Source organism: Erithacus rubecula (assembly GCF_903797595.1).
Source record: "Erithacus rubecula genome assembly, chromosome: 3".
NCBI classification, from domain to species: domain Eukaryota; kingdom Metazoa; phylum Chordata; class Aves; order Passeriformes; family Muscicapidae; genus Erithacus; species Erithacus rubecula.
The window spans coordinates 63303084-63329118 of record NC_136689.1 but is presented as its reverse complement, the minus strand read 5'-3'; the positions used below and the strand labels follow the sequence as shown (position 1 = coordinate 63329118).

General features: G+C 40.2%; 1 protein-coding gene across 2 annotated transcripts in view; it reads right to left on the bottom strand.

The window, feature by feature from the left end:
- ELOVL2 (ELOVL fatty acid elongase 2) overlaps positions 1-24473 on the bottom strand; it is a 47356-nt gene extending 22883 nt beyond the window's left edge. Inside the window, exons 1-3 of one of the 2 annotated variants that reach the window (XM_079300827.1) lie at positions 24408-24473; positions 24040-24297; positions 768-831 (exon numbers count right to left, since the gene is read on the bottom strand). In XM_079300827.1, coding sequence (XP_079156953.1) covers positions 768-831; positions 24040-24297; positions 24408-24458 — 373 coding nt within the window. In that variant the 5' untranslated portion in view covers positions 24459-24473. Of the gene's footprint in view, positions 1-767; positions 832-24039; positions 24303-24407 lie in introns of both variants that reach the window. The other variant, XM_079300828.1, reaches the window with a different exon arrangement.
- Positions 24474-26035: the final 1562 nt, after the last annotated feature.

Sequence of the window (26035 nt, the reverse complement as noted above, 5' to 3'; positions counted from 1 at the left end):
CAGGCAACACTCTGGATTTAACCATGGGTAAAAGTTTGCAAGGCAGTTCCTGAGATTAAACCCGGCCCTATCAACAGCAAGGTGGTCTTGCAGGGGCCACCTCTGAAGACTGTGCCCTGCCTAAGCTCCTGTCCCATCCCTTTCTTGTATTTGCTTGGCTCTCTTAGCCCTGACTATGCCTCATGCTCACCTGCAGCCCTACTTTAGGTTTGGATTTTCTTTTACTTACTTGTTTCAGTCCTAACAAAGAATGAGGCACCTCCAGCCTACAATTATTTAAGTTACTCTTATCCAAACTGTTCCAGAAAGCAATAATAGGAAGTCAAAAGATGTATCTGTTCTCCCACCCAATCTATTGGTTCATTGAAAATTTGGATTCCTGCTCCAAGCATCCTTCTTGGATTTTTGCTCCAAGAATCCTTCTGAAGCAGGCAATTTAATAAGTAGCTGGACTAAGCAAACTGGGTTATGAATGACAATCAGTCCCAAACGAGATCTTCCACTTTCAGAAAGGTGTAGACTTTCAGGATTTTTATTCCACGTTAGAATGTAAAATTGAATTTCTCTGATATTCTCAGAAACAAAGGAATCACAAACCATTGCATTGATAGATTTGCTGCAATACTGTTGTCTTTCTGATAATACTGTGATTCTGCCTAGTTTACATTTTTCAATAAGAAATTACACAGCAAATTTATTAGAAGTTTTTTGGGTGGTAATTTCCAGAAGTATTATTTCCTTAAAGGGCTGTAAGTGGAGCAGCTTACCTCGAGGTCCAAACATATAGTCCACAAATGCATTTACTTCCCGGTCAAAAGCTTTCAGGGTCTCCTAAAAAATACAGAAAAGGACATGTGAAAAAGACATTACTTCAGGGTCACAGAGAGAATACAATTTTAAAAGACTCCAATGAACTTGTAAAAATTCTGTCATGCACAAGTATTTCCAAAGTACACGACATCATGTATACTGAAAATACCCCAAACCTCTTTAAAAATTAATTTAGGGCAGATTGTGGTCTAGATAACAATACAGGCCTCTTTGCTGGAAACTGCCCAAGCCAGAACTCTTTAGGAAGGGAAATTAAGGTTTATGAGAATCAGCAAGTATCACAATAAATCCATCAGTGATGGGTGTAGTTTTCACTCTGATAAGGATGATGTTTTGTTTTTACTGTGTTTCCTCAACTGAATATCTCAATGCTTTACACTTAAAGAAGGAAATCTTTAAGTGATTTAAGTGAAGGTGAGCCAACTGAGATTTCTCTAAACCAGGCCCCAAGTTCCTTTAAAGCAAGCCTACAGAAGGACCTAGAGGTACAGAAATGAAGTTCAGGACATGCAGGGTGGCAGGAAGAGGTGGGTTACATTACAGAGACATTGTGTTTTGAGGTGACTCCAGCTCTGGGCAATGGATTCCTGCATGCCTTGCCACAGCCTGAGGTCAGCCAGCTTCTTCTTCCCTTTCTCCCAACAGTGTCCTACTGTGCTTGATGAATTAATCTCAGCACTGAGAAAATGCAGCCAGGCTGAGAGACACAGAGTGATGCTGAGCCTCTCTGCAGGGCAGGAGCTGCTGAGGGCTGGGTGGGTTTGAATGCCAGGCATCTCCACACCAGTTTGCACTGCAGACACCATTAAAAGATTTGCCTTATGAGGAAACATATTTGCACACTGGAAGGTCCAGCTGTCCCCCCTCCATTCCTTTACTGGGAGTGGGCTGTGATCTGGGCAGGGATAAGCTCCTGGCACTCCTAAGCCCCTTCCTTGTGTTTCTTCTGCTCTTGAATTTGGTCCTCAGATTATTCAAAGTGGACAGATTTTGTGTGAACATGTGGTAATGAGAGATTCTTTCACCACCTTAGGCTATAAGCCTCTTTCTCTGCATTCATGTTTTCTTGGAGAAAAACCCAACAAAAACCCCAAAACTAAAAATAAATATTTTTCTAAAAAACAAAAAAATAATTGCTCAAAAGAATCTGATGATTCATGACACAAAAAAGTTTCTCAGCACTGAGGAAATTAAACTTTTAGGAAAGTGTCCTGGTTACAAACCATAAAAAAAGGCATTTTCTGAATTTCAGACAATTACTTTACCAGCCTAATGATGATTTCTCTCCCAGGAGGTGCCTCCGTTTCTAGGTGTGAGACCAAAGCAAAAATCTGCTTCCATTTTTATCTCCTTGAGCTATACAGTAGCTCTGTTATTATTTCATGACAATGATACTCCCTTTTGGGAAATGCCACACTGCTTTTGTCTGTGATGTGCTCACCTGCTGCTTTAATTTGAAACAGACCAACTCCTGTGTTTAATGGTTTTGTGGTTAGATTTAACAAACTGCTTTGGAAAAAAATACTATAATGGATTTGAGTGTAGGAATGAGCATGCAAAGTTATTTGCTTTCATACTTAAACTACATAAATGAATCTTACATTTGAACTACATAAACAAATCTTACATCCAGAACAAAATAAACACCGTGTATATTCCTTTTATATTAAAATACTGTAGACAAACCTATTCTCAGCTGGATTGAAATGGAAATTAGGTAGTGGATGCTTCTAACAGTTAATGGAGGAATGGGAATTGCAGAATATTAAGAAAGAACAGAATAAAGGAAAAGAATCATAAAATTGTTTAAGTTGGATAAGATTTTTAGGGCATCAAGTCCACTTGTAAACCCAGCTCTGCCAACTCCACCACTAGACCATGTCTAGTGCCACATCTAGATGTCTTTACCTCCAGGCATAGTGATAAAATCACTTCTCTGGTCAGGTTGCTCCAGGGGTTGTTAAGCCCTCCAGTGAAGAAATTTTTCCTAACACCTAGTCTGAACCTCCCCGGCACAACTCGAGGCCACTTCATCCTGTCCTGTCACTGGTTGCCTGGGAGAAGAGGCTGACCCTCACCTGGCTGCACCCTCCTTTCAGGTGGTTATAGAGAGTGACAAGGTCCCCCTGAGCATCCTTCTCTTCAGGCTAAACACCCCCAGCTCCCCCTTTTAGGACTTGTGCTCCAGACCCTTCCCCAGCTCCACTGCCCTTCTCTGGACATGCTGCAGCCCCTCGTGTCTCTCTTGTGGTGAGGGACCCAAAACTGAACACAGGACTGGAGGTGTGACCCCACCAGTGCTGAGTACAGGGGGATGATCACAGGTGGGACCTCCCACCACTGGCCTCAACCCAGCCATTCAGCCTGTCCAGATCCTTCTGCAGAGCCTTCCCACCCTCCAGCAGATCAACACTCCTGCCCAGCACAGGTTACTGTCTCCAGTGACCCAACCTGGAACCTCTCACACCTGGCTGGGATGAGCAGACCGCATGCTGAGCAGATGAGCCAGTCTGAAATGAAATCTACCTCCTTATGAGTGTGCTTAAATGGCACAGTGAGGACTTGTACCAGCTGACAACCTTGTTCCCATCTCTCTTAATTAGCACTACAAAAATTCAGTGCCTTAGTTTGCCTTCATTGGTAATTTGAGAGTAGAATTTTTTCCAGGAGGTGCAGCAGACAAACAAATATTCTTCATAAGAATCTCCCAGCCTTTGCCTTTGTTTCAACATTGTGCAGTTTATTTTATTTTTGCAGGAAGAAAAATAGTTATTCACAAAATATAGATTTGTAATATTGCTACAGAAAATATATTTGTTTTTATAACTAAAACTAGTAGCAATAGTTTGGAAAAAAAATTCTTATTTACAAAGAGGTAGGTAATTTTGTGTGACTAGTTTTGACACCTTCCTGTCAACACTGCTACAAGAGACTCTACTGTATTTCTGTGTTTTAGAGCATGCCCTCAACAGTACCTCTGGGCAGATTAGATGCAAATGTCTTGCTCAACATGATCTGTCACATTTCTAAAGAAAAGCAAATAAAACCAGTCTGAACAAACCCACGTGCTCAGACAACTCTCTTCTTTCTGGCAAATGACTGTAACAGCCTTTATCAATGAAGGTATTTGGGTTACAAGGCTAAAGATTAACATGTCTTTCGTGTTGTTTCTTCTTTTGTAGAGGGCATCGCTCTGTGTATTAGCAATGTATCTTCCTCTGCAGGATTTTGGACAGATTTGTGGAAGATCTATTTACCTAAACCTATTAAAAAGACAGTAGGTTATCTGAGCAAATCAAATCACCCAAATGGAAAGATATGAAGGGAGCATAAAGTCAATGATGATAAAGCAACAAATATCTCTCTAATGAGATATTACAGTATTTTTGCACAGAAACATAAGTAAGTGAATAGGTAGCATAGTGTACTTAAGTAAATTAGTTTTCATGCCACTGCACCTAAAACACAATTTCAAAGTCAGTGGGTATGTAAAAAATATATCACTTCTTGTTATATATTTATATATATATTTTCAAATGTTAGTCTTCATTGAGACACCAATATCTACTGATTTTCTAGTAGTTTTAGCAAAAGTAGTATCAGCTATGTAAAAAATAGGTAAATGCTAGATAGATAAAACAGTTCAGATATCAAAATAATTTTGCTTTCTGAAAAATACCTTTGATTTCTCAAAATACCAATGATCTGTCATTAGGCATTATTTATTGCCCAGTGAAAACATTGCCTCAAGTGATTTAGGTTTGCTCTTTATATAGCTTTATATCCAAACTATTTGAATCCAACAGAAATATGAAAAAACTTTCTGAAATAAAATTCTTGCAGATGAGTAAACTGCATTCAATCTTACTTATGCTATCTGGAAACCTTTTGTATTACTCTTGGTTTGTTTTTTTTTTTTTTTTAATTCAAAAGCCTTGAATATCATCCAGCACCTCAAAAATCCACTACTTGTTCTTCTTACACAGCTACATAGCAATTAGGATACTCTGTACAAAACAAGATCTCATTTCAGACTTCAAAGAAAAAGTGGAAATGGGTGCCAGCCTCTGCTCTCTGACACAGCTTCTGGAAGTAACAGTGATATTTTAAACTACCCTGATTGAAAATACATACAGGATTTTTATTATTTAAATGGCAATTTTTCCTTGATTCCTTGAAGAGTTCTGCTCTGCACATAATCAGTGTCTGAGAAGTACTGGAATGAATCCAAATTTAGCAGCATGTTTCAAGAAACTGATTTTAGATGCTACTGTGCATATATCTAACTATACAAATATTAAAGAAGATTATGTAAATGCTAGTGTTGGCTCTAGAATGGCTGAAATAGTGGATGGAATGAAGCAAAGTTGTGTCCAAATCAGAACTGCTTATAGATTAAATTGTTTAGCTTTCTATTGCTTGAAGCATTTAAAATTACTTGTGAAAAAATATATTCAATGAGGGACAATTCTCCATCACAGATGGCTTCAGACAACCTTATAGGCTTTTGTCATCTTTACCTTCTATGATTTGTGTGTTATATCTGTAGGGGAAACATGCAGAAAAAATCCCAAAGGAAGCACTTATTTAGGGATTTATATGTGAACTGCAGAGAAAGCTGAAGCTGAAGGCAGAAAGGTGAGCCAGATGTTGCTATGAATTGTGTCTTATAAGAAGGGAGATATTCAATGAAATTGGGAGGCAGGACATCCAGGAGCTGGCAATTAACTGCTGCTTTGTGTAATTTATGCTTAATATATGGATCTCACTGAGAGTAGGAACAAGCTGGAGTGAGCTTGTGAGAGAAACAGCTAGCTGGGGTATGAGACTGCTGCTATGTCTATGGATGTACTGGGAGGGAGGGGAAAAACAGCTAGAAGAGACATTATCTTAGATCTTTCTTATTAGCATTTTAGATTAATCATTTGAAGAGACAGAAACTGGAGTCTTGACATGGTAATTTCTGTGTCCCACATTCTCTCCACCCCACTGGTAACAGGATTAGGGGCTGTGCCACAAACGCCTCACCCAGCAGAGTGGTGTTGCCAGAGCTCCTGGAGGAAGCTTAACCCTCTGTGGTAACCTGGGCTGGCTACAGGGCTCTTTTGCCAACATAAGATGGATCCATGGGAGATGTTTTTGCTGCTGTAGCAATCCCAGTGCCTGAATCCTTCCATCTCTCCTTCAAAGGCGTGTAATTTGGTGTGACAGAAGTGGCTGAAGCCAAGGCAAGTGAGGGAAGTCCTGCCAGTAGTCTGGGTCTGGAAAAGCGCCCATATAATATGTGGACAACGTTTGGTAATGCTCCTACTTTGCAGAAAATAGCCAAAAATAGCTAAGAAAAGAACTATGTGTGAACTACTCCATCTAGTCATTCTTTCAAAATTCTAAGAAAAGAGAGAGCTGTATCTTTGTTTTGGAAATGCAAGCTGTGTAATAGATTTTAATGTAATGCAAAATATCTCTGAAAAATACGGTATGGTGGAAAAAAAATAAACAAAAGAAGTCTGTTCCAGCTTTAGCACAGAAAACAAAAAAATGAATGGTCTTTGTATGTTTCTTTTCTCATTCTGTTTCTTCTGAAGGCCTTCACATTAAACTGTAAGCACTCCAAGAAAGAAACATGTTGTTACTGTGGTCAGTAAATTATTAAAAAAACTTCAAGAACGACTTTGAAGGTAGCAGAGAATAGCACTGTCTATGTTTGAGCAACATACAGTATTTCTAAAAGGTCTCAGTGAGAGCCATCTCAAATCTGAAATATTTCATTTGATTTTCAGTGTTTTTCAGCCAGATCATATTTTACTCCTATTAATTTTTCATACTGTGCAATATATGATTCATTCCACTGCTGAAGCTTGCATGCATATGTGCAAATGTCTGGATGCTTTCCCAGTTGATATTACCAAATTCAGCACTTTTTGTGACAAATTTTTTCAGTTGTGGGTTATTTTTTGCATGCATTTGGAAATGACTGACTGCAGGATGGCAGCCTAGGTGAGGCTGGGAGCTTGCAGGTCTGCCTGTTATCTGACAAAGCAAATTGGTGTGGGAAACTGATTCATCAAATAGGTTGGTTTTCTCGAGAGGGAATTCAGAGCAGCTGTTTGAACAGATTACAGCCAGAAGTGCCCAACACCTCCTCTTGTGCTGATTTAGTGACTGAAGAGAGAGCTGAGTTGATGATGCTGTTACTGAGGATGTAAAGATAAGGGTAAGGTAGCTACAAAGGTAGGGTAGGCTTGTGGGTTCTCTCTGAGCAGCTGCTTAGGTTACACTGTCTGGAATAAAATGCAGTTTTCAGTGGATTCCTCAACAAGAAGACTGGCTAGTAATTTCTGATATAAAAAATGAATGGATGTGAAGTTTGGTAAAAGACACAGCTAAAAGTAGCCAGAGGATTTATCTGGCATTTAAGCTGTCTAGGTGGCTTGACTTCAGATTCTCTTAATTTATTGCTGCCCAGAGAAATTTTACCACAAGGCTTAGCAGTGCCTGAAGGGAAGCAGGAGGATGCCAGTAGTATTTGCACCAAACCTGGAGCAAAATATTTGACTGCCTAAATTACCAGGAGCATGCTAAGAGATGCTCCTTATACCAGCAAACTGACCTTATTTTAATCTAATTTTAGTTCTGTGTTCTCTCAACTCAAACAGATCTTTCAAGAAAGAGTTGAATCATCCAAGGTGTCTGGGGTGTAGTGCTGTGGTGTGTGATGCTGAGGAGTCTTGATGAGCTCTGTGGTCCCAAGGGAGATGTGGAAGCTCCTTTTTCAAGGCACAAGACCTGGGCATGCTGCTCCCTGCACTGTGCACTCAGGTGGGTTTGCAGAGGGCACAGAGGCTCCCTTTCTGCAGAATGGTAACTAAGCAGCTGTGGCTGTTCCCTCTGATTGCCAGTGGCTGCTTCTGGAGCTGGGTACCCACACAAGTATTTCCCCTTGCAAACACAGCCAAGATAAGAAAGCACTACCTGGATACATGCAGATATAGCAGCCTGCTGTGTCTGTGATACCACTGTTCACACCTGCTCTCTGTTTAATCTGTCAGTGGACCTTCAGCTTGCATTCCAAACCCACCCTGAGCCTCAGACTAGCAGTTAATTCCAGAATTTATTTTTTCTGCAACTACATTTTTGTCTCCCTATAGAAAACTTAAGCATGTGTCACAGCATGAACTAGAATCCAGATGATGAGATAAATTATTTCAGTTCCAATTTTTCCCTTTTTTTTTGATGGTGGTGATGGTTGACTACTCTCAAAAAATCAGGGGGATGTGCCAGTCCAAGCAGTTTAAAAAGTCATAGAAAGATGTCAGATATGAGTTCAAGTTAGGTAGAAGAGTAGTTTGACCTTAATGTTAATTTAGTTCCAACCCTGCTACCATGGGCAGAGACTTTCCACTAGACCAAGTTGCTCAAAGAAGCAATCTTTCCTCTTGATAATATGCCCCTGCTTTTTGGGGAGTTAGAAATTGATCTTTTGGCAAACATGCACCCAAACCAAGTTTCCATGCAGATTCCATGAGTCTCTGGTGAATAATGACACCTTTATATAGTTCTATTTGTGCCAATGGTACTTTTTGTGGGTGTTTACACACCCAAACCAGACCAGAACATTGGGAATGGGAACATTGGACCCAGCAAACATCCCTGTCATTGCCCACAGTGGAGAAGCAGCTCCCACAGGCAGATAGAAACTATCACAGGAAAGAGCAAGCCCAGAAGGGACTTGGCACAGACCTCCCCTGACTTAATTCCCATGTTTTTGCTAAAGCAGCTGGTGGCAGAAAGCCAGCCCTATCCTTCAGTATCTGTTCCTGTGTTATCTTTCCTTCTGGTGAAAGGGAAGCAGATGATTTTGAGGTTTGAAGGTTGAGAAACTTCCACACTTTGCTCTGTGAGTTTGGGTGGCCTCCACATGAGTCAGAACACCCAGCTCTCTTAACAAACCCTCCTGAGGCATCTTATGGCTGAGTATTATTCACAGACTCATAAGAGAAACAGTGTCCTACTAAAGGCAGAGCCTGTGCCTTGCTGCCCACGTGGCTCTTGTGAGTACAAATTGTGGGTACAAGTGTTCCTCACCCTGAGGAAGCAGATCTCTTTGAGCTTGCCCATTGCCCCCAAAACAGCAAACACACTCTGCTTCAGGTCTCTGAGCTCCAGGACAGGCTTCAGTTGGTCACCTCAGAATGGCAGTGACCCAAGGAGACATGCTATGCTTGGTCTTTCCCATCTTGCTGTAACCACAGCCCAGGCACACAGCCCCCACCAGCTGCAATATCCACCTTCACTGCTGAATAGTTTCTTGTTTTTTTACAGGTGTCAATCTATAGACAACCCTTCCTGCTGCTGCTTGTCTGAAACAGCAGCTCAGGAATTGATAAAATGATTTCACACATAAGGGAAAACGCACTGGATGATAACCCAATGCAATGGAAGAAAAAAACCCCCTTTGGATCTTCTAGCATTCACCTTTCTAAAAAATTGTGATACAAAATGAAGTTCATACTGTAAAAGCTTTGCATTTGTGCTTTCATTCTCTCTTCCTAGCTAACAAAATATACCCTGCTTTATATTATTTCCCTGCTTCTCCAAAACTGATTTTAACTCATCATACTGAGGTATCATAAAGAGAGCTCTTATGGTTCTCTGAAAATGCCAGATGTCAGCTGTAGTGAAGTAGAAGGGTAAGTTCTGCCTCTCACTGAGAAATTTATAGTAATGCAAGATGGAAACCCAAAGTCCAGCATGTATTGGTTTAGTGCAGTTATATTTGAGAAGTGAGTTATGTAACACTTGGTGTAAAACTCCTGAAAATTGATTGCTTGGCTTTGTGGATTGCTGCAAAAAAGGGCACTTTGCAATCACCTCAGTTCTGTGTGACAGGCCTTTACAGCCATGAGATGCTGGAGGAGCAGTTTTCTCCCAAGCCTGATCAGTTGTGGGTTGATGGTTGGTGACTCACATTGGAAATGAGAGTTTGAGCTGTTTTCAGCTGGGGAGCCAACATACTCCAGACTTTTGGCTTCTAATAAAAGAGCACTAATATTTAGCTTCCTTCTGCTTTGGGATTTTAAATTTTGTTTAACAAGAGGTCTATTTTCACTTTGTTTTGTAGACCTGCTCAGTGCTGCACTGGCTCATCCCACACATGGGAATAAGGATGGAGGAACAGCTGCTTTATGGTTTCTGTCAGGATTCAAATCAGCTTAAAACACCATCAATACCACAGGTGAGAAAGCACCAAGAGGCAGAAGAATTTTAGTGAAAACTAATTGTAAGTATGTGCATTATTTCAGACATCAGTCTTGTTTTTGGCTATGTAACCTGCTAGGAGTCATAGAAAATATTAACTGCTCACATAATATGAAGCAAGACTTGTTTTACCAGTCACAATATTGTCAGATCAGTTATTGCGAGATAAATTGCTTTTGCAAAATTAATCAGCTGTTCAAGCTTTTGTTTTTTTAAGTACAAGGAAAAGGAATTTGAAAGGTTTCTGCACTATCATTGCATGGGTTAGAAGAAAAGTGATTTAAGAACCCATTAATATTTACTTGGTTTTACAAAACCCTTTCATAATTGAAGTGCTTGGAAGCATTCTATCTATGACATGCTTTTTATTTCCCGGTCTTATCAAAGGCTGAGGTTCAGTGTCTCCAAATGAAAACTCCCCTTTATTGAATGATTGTTTGCAAGATTTCCCTTCTATAATTCCAAACTTTTTTTTCCTTTCCTAAAATAATGCAAGCCACTTTCAGCTCTTAAAATAGAGATTATATGGCCTTAAAAGAAGAGTAAAAAGGAAGAGAAGCTGCTGTGGACCAATTTGCAGCATCTGTCAGTCATGTACACTCCTGAGAACCATATCTTTATAATCCGTCCTCTTGCTTGTTATCAGAATTTCAAAATGAAACTGTCACCAAAGCAGATCAGTGCAATCCTTTTAAAAGTAATCCTGCTCAATTCTACCTGCTACACAGGGGAACATCAGCTTAACTTGTAATTAAAGAAGATTTCTCTAGGGAGACCTCAGATGTGGCCTGCCAGTTCCCATGAAAATGGTAGCAATTATTGACCTCATTTTCCTTTGCTCTAACAATCAGATTTAAATTGACAGAATGACCTGAGCTGGAGCATAATTCCTGTCAGTGACAACGTGACAAGAATATATGACTGTGAGGGAATAAACAAAAAGGAAAACAGTTAAAAATGAAAGAGAAGATAAAAATTCTTCCTCCTCCTAATGGCCTCAGTGAACACATCACTTTCTCAAGCAAAGCAACAATCCCTGGGAATGGGTTCTGGCTTGAATAATAGAAAATTTCCTTTGGAGCAAGCAGGTCTTAAACTTACAAGCAAAGAAACCCAATGAGTTTTTTTAGAGACAGGTTAATTCTGTTTTGCTTGCTTTCTTAATAGCCTGTTCAGCTCTTGTTGATATTATGAGGCGTTGGGAAGACAGATCAGTGTCAGAATTAATTTTACATCAGCAATACGAAAGCCTGCACAGCTTAACTTACCTGTTTCCAACAACTAGACTTGGTAAAGGATGCCTAACCAAACTGCGTGTGAAAAACCAGTATAAAATTTCACCTTATATAAGAGCAAGACAGCCAGCTGCACTTTGAGAAGCACAGGAAAATAATTGTACCAAATCAAAGGAGGTAATCACCCCTTTTAAGGCTTTGGATTTACCAGATTATTTAGTTTTGGAATAGAATATTCCCCAAATGTATACTGGGTATAGAGTGTTTGCCCAAAATTTGCCACATGTGCTACTACACATTTTTTGCAGCAAAGACTTTGCATCTTACATTTAGATCTATCAATAAATAAAGGGCACAGGGAGCAAATGAAATGGTAGTGGAGAATTACAACCACAAGTTTACATGGCAGCTCAGTTTTCTCAGTATGCCATATCTTGATAAGTTTGTTTTCCTCACTATTTGCAGACAGATTTTTCTGCTGCTGAGAAGCTGATTTCAAAAGTTAGTATGCATGCAGGACTTTATTTTGTGCTTGGCATGCATAATTGATAGTTTTTCTGGAGAAAGAAACAGGGACAAGCTGACAACACATCCTCTCTAGTACTGTGAAAATCTCTTCATTTTCTGCTGTAACAATCTTCACGATCTAAGACGAATAGGAGATTCTAAGCCTCTGCACACGATCTCATGGTTTGTTGGACAAAGAACCTTAAAAAAAACCCAAACTAAAAAAAACCCCAAAAAACCAAACAACCCCCCCCCCCAAAAAAACCAAAAAACCCCAAAGCAAGAGCACTGGTTTTCCCACAATCCTGGCAGTGCAGGAGGACAAAGGGCACTCTATGCCAAAGAAGTAGGTTTCTTGGTTGCCGTCCCAGATGTCTGCAACTGTGTCCCCATAGCAGGGATTAAAGTGCAAGGGACTGCCTGCCCCTCCTGATACAGGCAGGGAGATCAAAAAGGATTTTATAAAGTGTGTTCCCTGGCTGGAGCTTTCCCCCACTGGACAGTTTTGTCTGAGTTCCTTAAACAGCTCATAACAGTGCTGGGGGGTCCTTGGCTGCTGGCAGGGGAGACAAGGCAGGAGTATTTGAAAATCTGTGTGGGTAGCATTTCTAGTTCCTCTGGGCATACTTAAAAGTAGGGCTGTGTGTTTTTATCTTTAAAGGACAAGAAATTAAATTAAAATAACGCACTAAAATGTAAACATACAATAATCAAATAAAGAGGGTGCTTTTTACATCTTGTAATCTTTGACAGGCGATTGTCAGCTGCCCTTCAGAAAACTGTAAGTCAAAAACTCAACTTGTAAAATATCAACTAAATAATTGCTTAATTCAGACGTTTTCCCTATAATTCCCCTTATAGACACATTTTGCTAAGGACAGGAGGGGTAGAAGATTGAATACAGCCCATGAAACATGTAAAAAAAAAGGAAAACTGTGAGAGATGTTTGAAAAAACTGACAGCTCTCTACATACTTGCAATTAACACTTGTTTCAAACCAGTAACAAAGTCTTGTAGTCAGGGTATATGAAGCTGAATGCACTTCTAACACGTAAAATGCTACAGATACTGCATATAAAAAATTAATGAAACGCAGCAGATTTTGTTTGTATCACTTAACCATGTACAATACATATAGTCAATATCTTATGAATTTGTGAAATTCACTACTATTAATTTCATACTCCTGAAGTACTTTAAAGTTGCATAGCTGCAGAATGTGTACAGAAGCCTGCTTTAACTATAAAAGGCTCCATGTGTAAGTAGCAAATTGTAAATAGGATACCTTATTTTTTCAGAAACAAGTAATGGTCCTGAAAATACTTTCATCCTCATGAGCGAAACAGCCTCCAATTGATGCAATTATTTGACTGCCCTGAACTCCTTATAAACATACAAAAAAACTAAATCAGAGCTAAACATCTGTGGCATTTTAAGCTCTGTGAAAGCCACTGTGCTGGCTGGAGAGTTGGGCTGCCATGCACTGGCTTCTCAGCTGTGTATCCCCTGGGCTGGCCATGACACTGCAGAGATGTTGGCAGTGCTGGTTCTACAGCTGTTGCCTCTTTCAGATAAAGGGGTTTCTTAATGGAAATTATCCAACAGGAGCTCTTAAAATACACTGTACCAAGTTCATGCGAGCTGTGCAGGACTGTGACCTGCAGCAAAGGAATGGTGCTGTGTGCCTGGGAGCTGGCACAGCTGGAACAGGAGATGTGTTCATATCTTTGGCTAGCTTTTGGAGTGATTTCTCTAGCATAAACGTCCCAAATCAAAACCCTTCTGCCCTGAATTTTTAAACCAGGACAAATTCCCAGCCCCTTGCCCTTGGAAGAAGCAGATGTATGAGGGGCATGTTCATAGCAGAATTATAACCCAACACATTATGGGTAAATGCCAGGCTGGCTGCTGGAGAGACCAGCAGAGTTCCACATGGATATAACACTCCCCTTGGCCAGACTGACTGGACCCACTGCCAGGAGTGGAGCCCTTCTAGCTTCATTTCTCTCCAAAAGCAGGGAACACAGGATGCTGACAAGATAACTAAGCTCATGGTATGTGTGTGCATGTTTTCTCTCTGTTTCTATCTATCATGCTCTCCATGCAGGGACTAGTAACACAGGTCATGTTGTATCCTGCTTTAGCCACATCCTTAGAAGTAACAGCACTCAGCTGTTCTTGTTCTTACAGTTTGGCTGAAGGAGATCTGGATGTGTTCTTTTCCCCACTAGAGAAATGGTTTTTCTCAGTTTGCAGTCATTTGCTGTGCCATTTCTTGTAGTTTCTGCCCAAATGAATGGAATCTTTGCTGAGCTATTTATAGGGATGTAAGTTGGAAAAGGGGAAGGAAAAGAATGGAGGAGGGGGGAGGTGTTTGTAGCATGCTGCTGAGGATTAGAGAGTTCACATCCCAGCTTCTAAGGTTTCAGCCTTAATCTTCCAACACATGCAAAGCCTTTCAATTTCACTTCGAGGTCATTACCCATGTACAAAACTGTCTAACTGCTGTGTGACAAATACAGGCACGAAACCCAGTGCAGCAAGCTTTTCAATTGGGAGTATAAATTGTCCTGGGAAAGAAGCATGAAGTTTCAGGCAAAAATATCCACTTGTAAAATCTGTAAAATAAATTTTAAATCAAGTGGATTTCAAGCTTGTGAGTTGTAACAGACATTTACCTCTTAATCTATCATTTGGTGCTAGATACCATTTATCAGTAACTGCTGATTGAAAGAAGAAAAGTAGAGCCCAAAAATTCTAAAGGGTAAGCATGTCATGATATCTAATAATAAATAACAATAATATGTAGAGAAAACATGACTAGAAAATATCCAGTACTTCAGTGGTACTGGTGGTCTTGCAACACATCTTGTGCCTTTGTGATTATGTCCAGTATTAGAAGATCAGCTTTCTTGGTGGAGGCTTTTCCCACAGCTAGCTTTCTTCAGCATTCAGGAAGATCATCTGATAGGATCAGCCTAAGCTGACCTGTAAAGTCAAGAGCCACTGAAGTTGGGAATTTCCATGTGACATAACAGCTCCACGGGAGTGCTGCACTGCAGTGGTTGTTACACCCATCCAGAAGGAGTGAATTGCTTCTCAGAAGAAACAGCCAGTATAAACACAGGCATCATTTGGAAAAATGTTGGTTCCCTTGATAGTTAAGCATCAACAAGGTTCTGTGCTGCTCTGTAATGGACAGACAGCAGGTGGGAGGAAAACAGAGTTGCTAGCAAGGTCAGCTTGAAGTATCTGAGACCTGATATACATCACAGGCACTGATCAAGTGTACTTCTTTCCAGAAAATGAATATCCTCACAAGCTTAGGTTTCCAAGAAGGATAAGCATCACTTCTTACTTTGCATGATATGTGTACTAGGAATAACATTTTGAAGAGATGGCAATTTATTACAAGTAAACCTAACAAATACATTTGTTTTACAGTAGAAGTTAGAAGCAGCATAAATGGCGCTTGCAGCTGATTTAAGCTTCAGAAGAGATAACCTCAAAAAACAGATAACATGAGAACTTTCTGTGCTCAAAAAACCCCCAAAAACTCCAGCTAAGGGAGAAAAAACAACTAGCAGACACAGAATAATTGTTTGCCAGTGAAATGCATTGTCTGAAAGAGTGGCAAAGGTAATAATAGTAAATCTAGTTATTTAATATCATACAGTACTAAGATGTTTCAGGCAAGAAAGCAGTGTTAAGAAGCTTTCCCCTGGAAAACCAACTATAGCAAGAAATATATACCTCTGTTTAAGTCTGTGTGATCTATAAATGTGGTGAGGGAGTAAATATGTGACAGCTGTGAGAGTTAGGTTATCAGGTAAAATAAAAGAATTCCAAGTATCACAGATTTGAAAGAAAATCTGTCTATTTCAAATGATTTCTTTTATGAAGGTTATAAGAAACAAACCAGGAGGTGATGCCTGAAGGTGTCTCTGGTACTTTCCCCAGCTAGGTATAAACACTGTTATTTGAGGGTTCTAATTGAAATCAAAATCTTCCCTCATTCTGACTGTGCAAATGTCTCTTTCCTAATTTAAACTGTGTTACCTGCAATATTAACCTGAGGAGTTTTGATAAACTTGATATTGATCAAAATATATCCTAAACTGGCTTATGGAGTCAAATTAATGATAATTTCAGGTAACAAATTCTCAAACCCCATCTAATGCTGGATTGATGAATGAAGCGTCACAGGTCATCATCTTTCTATTTTTTATTGAGCTCAGTGTTCTTAATTTACACTGACTCATTATTTGAATGATATTGTGTCCTCTTTGCTTAAACAACCACCTTATGGCATCCAATGAAAGCCTCTAAGAATTACACTTACACCAGTGTCTTATCAATGCTGCTGTCATTTGGAGGTGGTACAGTGGAGGAATGCCTTTTTAAAGCAAGAACACATGAAACCCAAAATTTGCTGAAGACCAGGGGACTAGTATGGGTTTCTTGTTTTCAGCTGATAGGGATGTTCCTTATCTTACTGAGTTAGGTTTTTTAAATATCTGCAGTATGTATGTCAAACTTCAGCAAGACCTGAGGTTTAACAAGCCAGAATATTGAAATACTCACACTACTTTAAACTCAGGAAAACACATTCAGGGTAAAAATGGGACAGTGCTGTCTTGTTTCCCTTCTACATCTGTCTTAATGACATTGCTCTCTGTCTTGGCTTTCAACTTTGTACCTTTCCATCAAAACACTTTCTGATCTGAATGCTGACATCTCCTGAAGGTATCTGGCAAACAGAAGGAGATTACTTCCTGATTGATGATAAAAAAATTATTTTGTAAAAAAAATAATTATTAAATGTACTCCTGGAGGGACATTCTAGTTATAGCAGATTTGAAATAAAATTATGCTGCTAATTTAGTAAATGAAGAATGGGAAAAAATGGATATTTTTCTCCAAGGTAGGTTATAAGGGATATTTTTTTAGTTTTTCTTTAAGTTATTGTAAGCAAAATAACTTTTATCTAGCCTTATATCTTTCAAGGGTTTTTGCAGATACTATTAAAATGCATGTTTACAAAGTCTACAGCAGTAAGGAAGAAATAGCTGCATTAAACCCAAAAGGTTTACATTTCAGTTTTCACTGAAATTGAGAGGTATTTATATTTGCAGAACAATAAAGCTAAATGCTACTTTCTCTGTTGCCTTAAACAAATTTCCAGCTTTAAAGACAAGTTTCAAATGTGTTTCAGCACCAGGAAATCACAAGCTGTATAACAGCGTTTAAAGGAGAGCATGAAGATCCTGTGAAGCTTTTGACACTTATAAGAAAAATTTTTAAAAAATCTTAGAATAAGTAACTAAATTTCTGCCTGGAAACAGCCCTGGAAACTGAAAAGAATGCTATAAAACTAGAGATGGGATGTACTTTGTTTTTCTGGCTCAGGGGAAGGACTGATTGAGCAGTACTTTCTCATGGTTCTTAATTATCAAGCTGCCAGATAAAGCCAGTAGCTCCAGTATTTGAACAGGAAAATATTCCAACAGTGCTTTAAAGGTTGAATCCAGATTCTTCTAACACATTTTTCATGGACATACATAGTTTTTGGGAGAAGATTTCTATTTCTTAGGTAACTCACATGAATAAGTTGTCTACTATTTGGAAAGTGATGATCATTCCTGGCTGGAAGACATTCTGCTTTCAGTAGCAGCAAGAAGTGGGAGGAAGAAAGGAACCTAAAACGACTTTGGTCATCTGAACTGGTTTCTCATACACTTGTTTTCTAAGTCTTTGATTTTTCTTTTTCCTCCATTAGCTTGAAATATGGAGATTTTGTCTGCCTTCATGCATAGCCTTCTGTCAGTACTAAAAGATACACCTTGGAAAGAAGTCAAGTCAAAGTAAGTGGGTACTCCTAAGTAAAAAGGGCTGATTTTAATATTTAAATCCACTGTACAGTCTGGTGTAACAGCAAAGCAACACTGAAATGCTACTCTAGGAAGGCACATAATACTAACATCTGAGAGGACAGATGCATCTGGTTCTAAAAAATATCCCATTGCATGGGATATTATTCATATCACACAAGCATCTGAATTTGGGGGAGGAGGATAATTTTGAGTAGCCAGTTACAATGCCAATTGTGTAAACTACCTAGTACATGAAGATATTTAAATAATGAATTGACAAGCATACACATATAAAAACAGACAATGTTTTTTCCCTCTGGAATTGCATGGACTATTGCCAAATCCGGAAAAAATTGCACCATGTGCACAGTAAAACATGTTTCTGACACAAATACCAGCTCCTACCAGATCAGAACTTGCACAACCTCACAGCTAATCTTTTAAACCCCAGCAGAAGTATCTTGGCTGGCTGCAACTGGAGAGAAAGCAAGTGTGGACAGTAATATTCAGAACTGCCTTACCAAGAGATGTGCCAATTCCCTGACAAGGAAATCACTCTCAAAAAGTTTGCCAACCATTTATTCCTTGCCAATTTGAAAGCACTTTGCTTTTTGGAGCAGTTTTATCCATGCTTACAGAAAAATGCAAGAAACAGTACTGTTTCACTTCTAGGATGTGAAAATGCAAGTGTAACATAAGGAAATAAGGAAACAGAAGCTGATTCCTGTTTTCCAAAATGTCACTTAAGAACACAAAACAACAATTAAAGAGGGAAACATCTTCTGATAACTGGTCCTTAAGTTCTTTTTCTTTCTTCCATTTCTCCCTTAAATCCTTGAGGGCAAAACCCTGCATTTCAAATGCTAATTCATGTTTTGGACTTCAGTCATGTTTAAAGAAGACTGGGCAAAGAGAGGAGAGGAAAGGAAATGACAGTTGATTATCAAGCTTAATAAAGAAGAAAACAGGAGTATGGGAGCTCTCTTACGTCTCCTCCTCCAAAACAATTCTAATTTTACCTCTTTTAAAACTCTAAATGAACTCTAATGAACTCCAAGGACACCTCTTCTTAAAACCGTACGAAACCCAAATAACAGAGAGCTGTCTGCTGGCACAGGATAAGAGGGTGCACATGCTAATTAGCTCCCTTTCTCCATCAGCCCCAGCAGTGGGTATCCTAGAGTTTAATCCACACATAACTGGAATTTTAAAGCCCAGACTCTTAAACCCATTACACCATGGAAACACCCAGACGGACACTTTGCTCAGAATAAAAATGCTAATGACTGTGCTGCATGGTAATGCCCTAATGATACACAATGTCTGTAAACTGCATCAGTTATTGTCACACAGAGGAAATAACAACAGCTGCAAACTTTCTATCATGGGTGTAAGTCAGTGCCCCTGTTAGATTTCTGTACCACAATGTCTTTGCTGGCTAAAAAGTGTCATAAATGGTGACTACTGACTGCATCCTGTAGGAGGTTCTTTAAGATCTAGGGGAAGACCAGTTTGGTTATGGCTCCTAATGCTTGGGTTTAGGATATTAATTTTAAACTTGGTCACCCTATTTCTAATTTCCATTTCTTGCTCTGTTTGATTTTCAAACGATGACACAGAGTATGAACTATTTCTTGCTTCATTTCCATTAGGGTGAAAAAAATCAGAATCTCCCCAAATGATGATAAAATTATCTTAATTTTTTATTCTCTAATTACATATCTCTGTGTACAAATTTCTACCAGATAGGGTTTGATTTCCTTCAGTATGTGGGAGCTTTACCACTTTATCACAGCCAGTTTTGACTGAGAAAAAGGAAATTCAGTGCAATTTAGAAGTCATTACGTAGATGAACTCAATATTTAAAATTATCACTGGGTTGTTAGACTGACATCAAGTCAGACAACTTTCAGCATTAATGCCAATATAATTGTCATTCCTTGAAGGTGTAAAGAATTCTAATTACCCTCTTAAATCTGAATTTGACTAGTCCTCCAAAACTAAAAGTGACTTTTGCTGTTAGTTAGGTAGATAAGAACCCCAGAGAAGTCATAAATATTCACTTAATTTCACATTGTACTCTACTTGCCAGCTGTGGGTAGTCCTGTGGGTAAAGATGCAGTCACTCAGATGTTGTGGCCCGTGTATTTAGCATATGATGAGGCAAGCCATGGAGGGTTCATGCAGATAAAGGATTTACAAGCTCCACTCTTGCCAGGCACTCACAAATGGGCTGATAAATTTGGTGTGCTCCAAGTCTGAAGTGTGGCATTAACAATGTGACAGAGCTGCATGTCCCAGGGTGTTTGTTATGGCTGGGCAATCCTCCTTGTACCTTCCCACCAGTGCATCACAGGGCAGGCTCATCCCAGTAGCTCTCTGGCTGGAACCATCAGCTGTACACTTAATTCCATCCTCATAATTTCCCTCCCTTCTCTGTTACCTTCTTTAATTACAAACCAGGCTGCATTTGTGACACACTACTTTATCATTGAAAACAGATTTCAGACTCTGTTTGTGTGAGGCTTAATAATACTTCAACTTCTCAATCAGTTTTATAGGCAGTGTTCAACAAAACTCTCATATAGCATGGCATGAAAGCATCAGGAAGAATTACAATATTATTCTATTCTAATTATTCCATTATTTACACTTGAATTTTGCTTGGATCAAGGAATAAACTAGACCTTTATATTTGTCTTACTTTGAACTTTACTCAAGAAAATACTATTGCAGGCTTTTTTCCCAACTTTTGATTGAGTCAGAGGTTCAAATTTAGTGTTTTACCTATGATTAACCTTTTTCTCCAAAAAGTCCAGAGATGAGAAAAGTCAAATGAATGTAAAATCGAATGCCTGATGAACAAGAGGACTGTGCTTTTCTTCACAAGTCAGACTGCTTGTAATGGAGATACAATGATCAGTCTTCAAGAATTGAAGGATCTTCCTAGAGATGAGAGGGACCAACCCCAAGGGCAACATGCAGGTTTTGGAAAGCAGGCATCTGTAACTATGCAAATGAGTTGGTGGACTCTTACATCAGTTCCTGGAAGGTTTTTTTCCTAATCAATTCCACTATGTGCAAAAGGCTTCAGTGTCTCTTCTTGAGTTTCTATGCAAGTAGGGTCTATTTTTTCTGTTCTATATGCAGTTTCTCAGCATGCTTTCTCACAGCATAATAGTTCTGTGTCAGCTGGCAAACCCCTGCCTTCCTGCTTTTGTTATGGATGGCAGGGCTGCTGCAGTCCATTCCCTCTGCTGGAGCTGGAGAGATCTTGTGGGTGCTCTAGCACTGGATGTTGTGTCATCAGCTATTTGGGCTGAGCTGAACTCTGTCTGCTGAAAAACGTTCTCTTCCAATTTGTGTGCCACTGTTTGGGGCTAGAACACTTTGCAACACTCTTTCTCATGCAGCATTCAGAGAAATTAACAAACACCAATGGGAAATTAGACAGGGGTTTATTTTGGCTACTGCCAACAAAGAAGAGGTGTTTTTTGCTCTGCCTAGGGCTCTTTTTGTATGTTCTGCAGTGTATACCCATATCATGGTCCATATCCCGATATGATGGCCATGATGCTTATGAATGCTTACAAGAGTTAAGTGTCTTTCTGTGTTGACTTCAGATTACAGGGGTATCAAAGCCTTTGAAGGAAAATAAAAACTTATTCTAGCTTCTGTCTCTCCCTCTACCACTGGATCCTTATACAGCTATAGATACTGGTACCTATTAAATACAGTCCTCATGTTTATGCTTACCCTAGTGCTACCCAGTCTCTTTGTAAACATAAGTTGCCATGACTGTGCAATGTTATACACCCTCTTACTCCATAAAAGTGGGATTTGACCCCATGGAAAATACACTGACAAATCAAAATGTGTAATCGGTTTAAAGTTCAAGGGTGCAGCCAAATCCTGAGCCAGTGTAATTTGACCTAGATTCACTGAAGGAGAGCTGCAGTGAACCACATAAACAGAAGAACCAAGCCAGTGTGGTTGCCCTCATACAGTGAGGATGCTGACAAAATACTTCATGCTTTGTGATGGCAGCGGTTTCCTGCTTCAGTAAAATGCACTCTCAAAACAAACAAACAAAAAAGTTTTATTATGCTACTTTCTACAAATAATAGTGATTGTTGAAGACTCAGGATGCTGAAAAAACTCTCAGTTGAGTTTTAAGGACACTAGCAAGCTAAACCTGCTTATTTCTATTTCTATACTAGAGAAGGGAATGCTTAGTGAGTGTTTTCCCACCACTCAGGCCAAAAATCTGTTTGTCCTACATTTGCTCCTGATACCTTTGGTGTATACTCTGATGTCCCCATGACCCCTTGCCCCCAAGCTTCAGGTTCATCTAGAAATCGATGTGCTGTAACTTTTAACATTGCATTAGCATTGTTGCAACAACTTTCATCAATAGCTCAGGTTTTTGTTTCAGTAACTGGTACCCCAAGGACACTCTTTCCAACTTTTAGAGCCAGAGTAACCTTCATCCTTTATACCACTTCAAGGACTTTCACAAACTGGCAATTCCTTCTTCAGAATGCCTTTATGTATGAGAAACAAATCTTGGGAAATGTCAAAATACTAAGATTAATGGACATATAGAAGGGCAAAATTTGCTAATCCAAACCCATGTGTAGCTCTGAATGGCAACTTCTGGTTATTGCTTCCAACCATTTCAAGAAAAATGCCGGGGTTAATTGAACAGCTCTAGGAACCAGAAAGAACAGGTTAAGGGTAGGTCTCAGCTATACTTTCCATTGGTAAGAGGCTGCCAATGCCTATGTTACCAACCAATGCTTCCCTGATTTGTACTAGTATAACTGAATTCATCTCAGTCCTGGAAGGAATCAAAATGAAACATTTTAGCTAGTTCAGGGTATTTTTTTACCTTTCTTTCCAGCTGCCTTAGTACTCCTGAGAATCTAGGCATTAACTGTACCAATTACTGATAAATAATGCACATTACCTTCTGCAACACCAGGTATCTTTGTAACCTTCTTCCTCTACCACAAGAAAGATATTATCAATGGCTGGTATTAACTTAGGCTTTGTGCAGCTATGGTAATTTAGTCTTAGCTCTTGTGTTTATATTCCAAATTGACAGAAAATAGGAATTCAATTATATAGTGGGGGGTCATTCTAGAGGGGCTTAGGCAGCATGAACTACTGCACCATTTCAGCTCTTTTCAACAGGGTCTTCTCATATCTGTCATCCCAAGGCTGAGCTGGTGGCAAATAGAATGGGTAGCAGAAACAGATTCAGACCTGACAGCAGGTGGGTACACGACTTTAGAAAAGAGGACTCAAATTAATTCATGGAATGACTATTTGGATATTATTCAAGTCTGGATTTATGGGGTGAGGGAGGGTCTGAACTGAATTTTATTCAAGGAAGGCAGAATTTACTATATATGATGTAAAGACACTTCAGGGGGAAAAGTATTTTTGTTGTTAAATCATATAAAAGAAAAACTAGACTGTCATGTTAATCATGTCTCAAGCTTCTTATACAACAAGCTTTGCCAAATTATTAATCCAAATGTGCCTCAAAATTTAAGGTTGCCACATACTTCTTTGATACTGCCCTACTTTGTAAGGTCAGCATTACACTTAATGCATTGCTGTTAACAAACAGGATGAGCCCCTTTGGGAAAGTTACTATGACTGCAAAGACACAATATGCTGTGGGGAATCGGTCTTGCTCGCTAAATAGGTGACTTCATTGTTCCACTTTAACTCTTTTAAACGCTGAACTGGAATCTAAAACTCCATTGTTCATTCATCACATGGGGAAAAAAAAAAAAAAAAAAAAAAAAAAAAAAAGCGTTCCACTACAGATTGCACGGCTAAAGCAAGAGCTTCTGCTAAGATAACAAATTAACGGGAATAATCGGTTTATGTAACACGCTCTACTCCGCGGTGTAGAGCAGAATGCACCTGCTCGGAGCGGGGCAGGGCGCAGGGAGCCGGGGAGATGGATGGAGCCCGGGGAGATGGATGAGCATCTCTGGCTCCCTCTCTCCATCCCTCCCTGCGCCCAGGACCGCGCTGCTCCACGTGCCTGTCCCCGCACGCCGCCCGGCTCCCGGGGCTCCCTCTCCCCATCCTTCCTCCCCATCGCTCCCCGAAGCCCCTCTGTCCCTCCCTCCTTCCCCACAGTGCCCAAGCTCAGCCGCTGGAGCCGACCCACCAGAGCGGCTCGGTGCCCCGCCTGGGGGCTGGAGGCACCTGAAGCTCCCCCCTTCCCCCGGAAAATCTCGGCCGGAGGATGGGTGCGGGCAGAGAAGGGAAGGGCTGCGGGCAGAGAGGGGAAGGGGCGCGGGCGCACTCACCATGGCGGCGGAGCGGGGCCGGGCGCTGTCCAGGGTAGCGACGGGCTCGGCGCGGCTCGGCCCTATAAGGCACCGCCTCCGCCCGGCCCCTGAGGGCGGGCACGGGCCGGGGCAGCGCCGGGGGAGGGCACAGCGAGCGGAGGGACGGACGGGGAGGCGGTGGGCAGCGGGGTCTGGGCGGGGGAGAGGCCGCCCGGTGCTGTTCCATCGCCCGGCCCGCTGTGACGGCAGATGGCGGCCGCTTGCCTTTGTTGGAATCTGCCCTGTTGGGAAGATTCAGTTCGCTGTCGGGCCGCCTCGGGAGCACTGAGTCTCTGGTATTTGCTCTATGGCCCAGCACTCGTGTTTACAAGCTGAACTTGTCTAACCTGAAGCCCTGAATCCGCCACACTGCGCCAAAGTGAGATCCAGCACCTCATGGTTGCTGCTTGGACTCGGTTACCTCAGAGGTGTTTGCCGCTCTAAATGATTCCATGATTCTAATTGTGGCATCTCCTAGGAGAGCCCTCTGTTAGGGAGGGATTGATAAGCAAATTTTTAGGCTGCCTAGGAAGGAAACAAAAATCACATAGAACAGGAGCTATCGATTCCATCACAACTCAGCCTCTCATACACAACAGAAAAAGTCAGAGAAGGAAGTGGCTTTGTGCTTGGTGTAACAAGCACAAAACCTCACACCTCCAAAACTCATTGTTGTTCCAAGTGCTGACAAAGACTTACAGCTACTATAAAACATTTATTTAAACCACCACAGTTGATTGAAAATTTCCTGCTTCTTTATCCCTGCTTTTAATAAATATTTGGCACGCAAAGTCAAAATAATGTTTCTTAAAAGCTATTCATATCTTTCATTTTTATTTTGTTTTCTAAAGGAAAACTTGTCAAGAAATTATGTATCCATGCATGCACTTCCATAGCTGTCTTCTCAATTCTGTGTTCTCTGACCAGAGCTCGGAGATGTATTTACCAGTTTCAGTGGGACAAACAGTAGCAATGAGTTAAGGACACCGTATGCAGGACTGTCATCTTCAAAAACTAAAGCATACTTGATGTAAAGACATGCTATATTTGTCCAAAATGTAGCACTGATGTTCTGGACCTGTAAATTTCCTTCCTGATTGACTCTTTGTCAACTCTTGGATCTAGACACAGAGGTCCACCAAGGGCAGTGAGGGTGGCGATCTTCCCGGGGCTGCTGCTTGCCAAGAAATGATACTGCCAGGAGATTCTTGTGAAAGCGTGTCCTTATGTAATTTCTAACCCACTTTTACAGACACAAACTTGTTTGCTCAAGCTTCCAAATCCCAGCATGTTAGTCTACACTAACTGCTGCAATTCCTGAGGTTGACCTGCTGGCCTTTCCCCTATTTCACCTTTTCCGTAGATTATAAATTTTATTCTTTGTGGGTCATTACAAACCATCTTGAAATACTGAGGAGAAATACTTTTTCATACCTATTTTATCCCCAGAGAAATTGTTCCCTAAATAGAAAATTTTCCTCTTTGTTCCAAAAACTTAGCATTCTTTAGGTGCTGTAGAGCAAGGAACAGTTTGGAAGCTGACTGACAGAGGAACATAGAAGTGATGCAATGCATTGCAATGCTTTGGCTTCACAATTTTTATTCCAATTTCTTTATAGTCCAAAATAATCTGGGTTAGTGTGTCAAGCTAAATCTAGATCTAAGAATATGGTAATACAAGGTATTTCTGTCTTTATTCTTGTTCTTCTTTGTCTAAATCAGAAAGGAAACATACTTCAGGTTTAATAAATATGTTACATTTCTAATTTCTTCAGTTTCTTGATCCTGACACATTATATTCGTACCAATTGATAATTTTCTTCCTTAACCAATTTTCTTCTACAGTAGCATCTTTCTTTTTTTTTTTTGTAAAAACAATAGTGTCTCCAGTGAAGAACAAATAGGATTCTGGTGGCATCTAAGAGAAGCTGTAATAACATTATGCATATTTTTAACACCTATCTACTGACCTGAA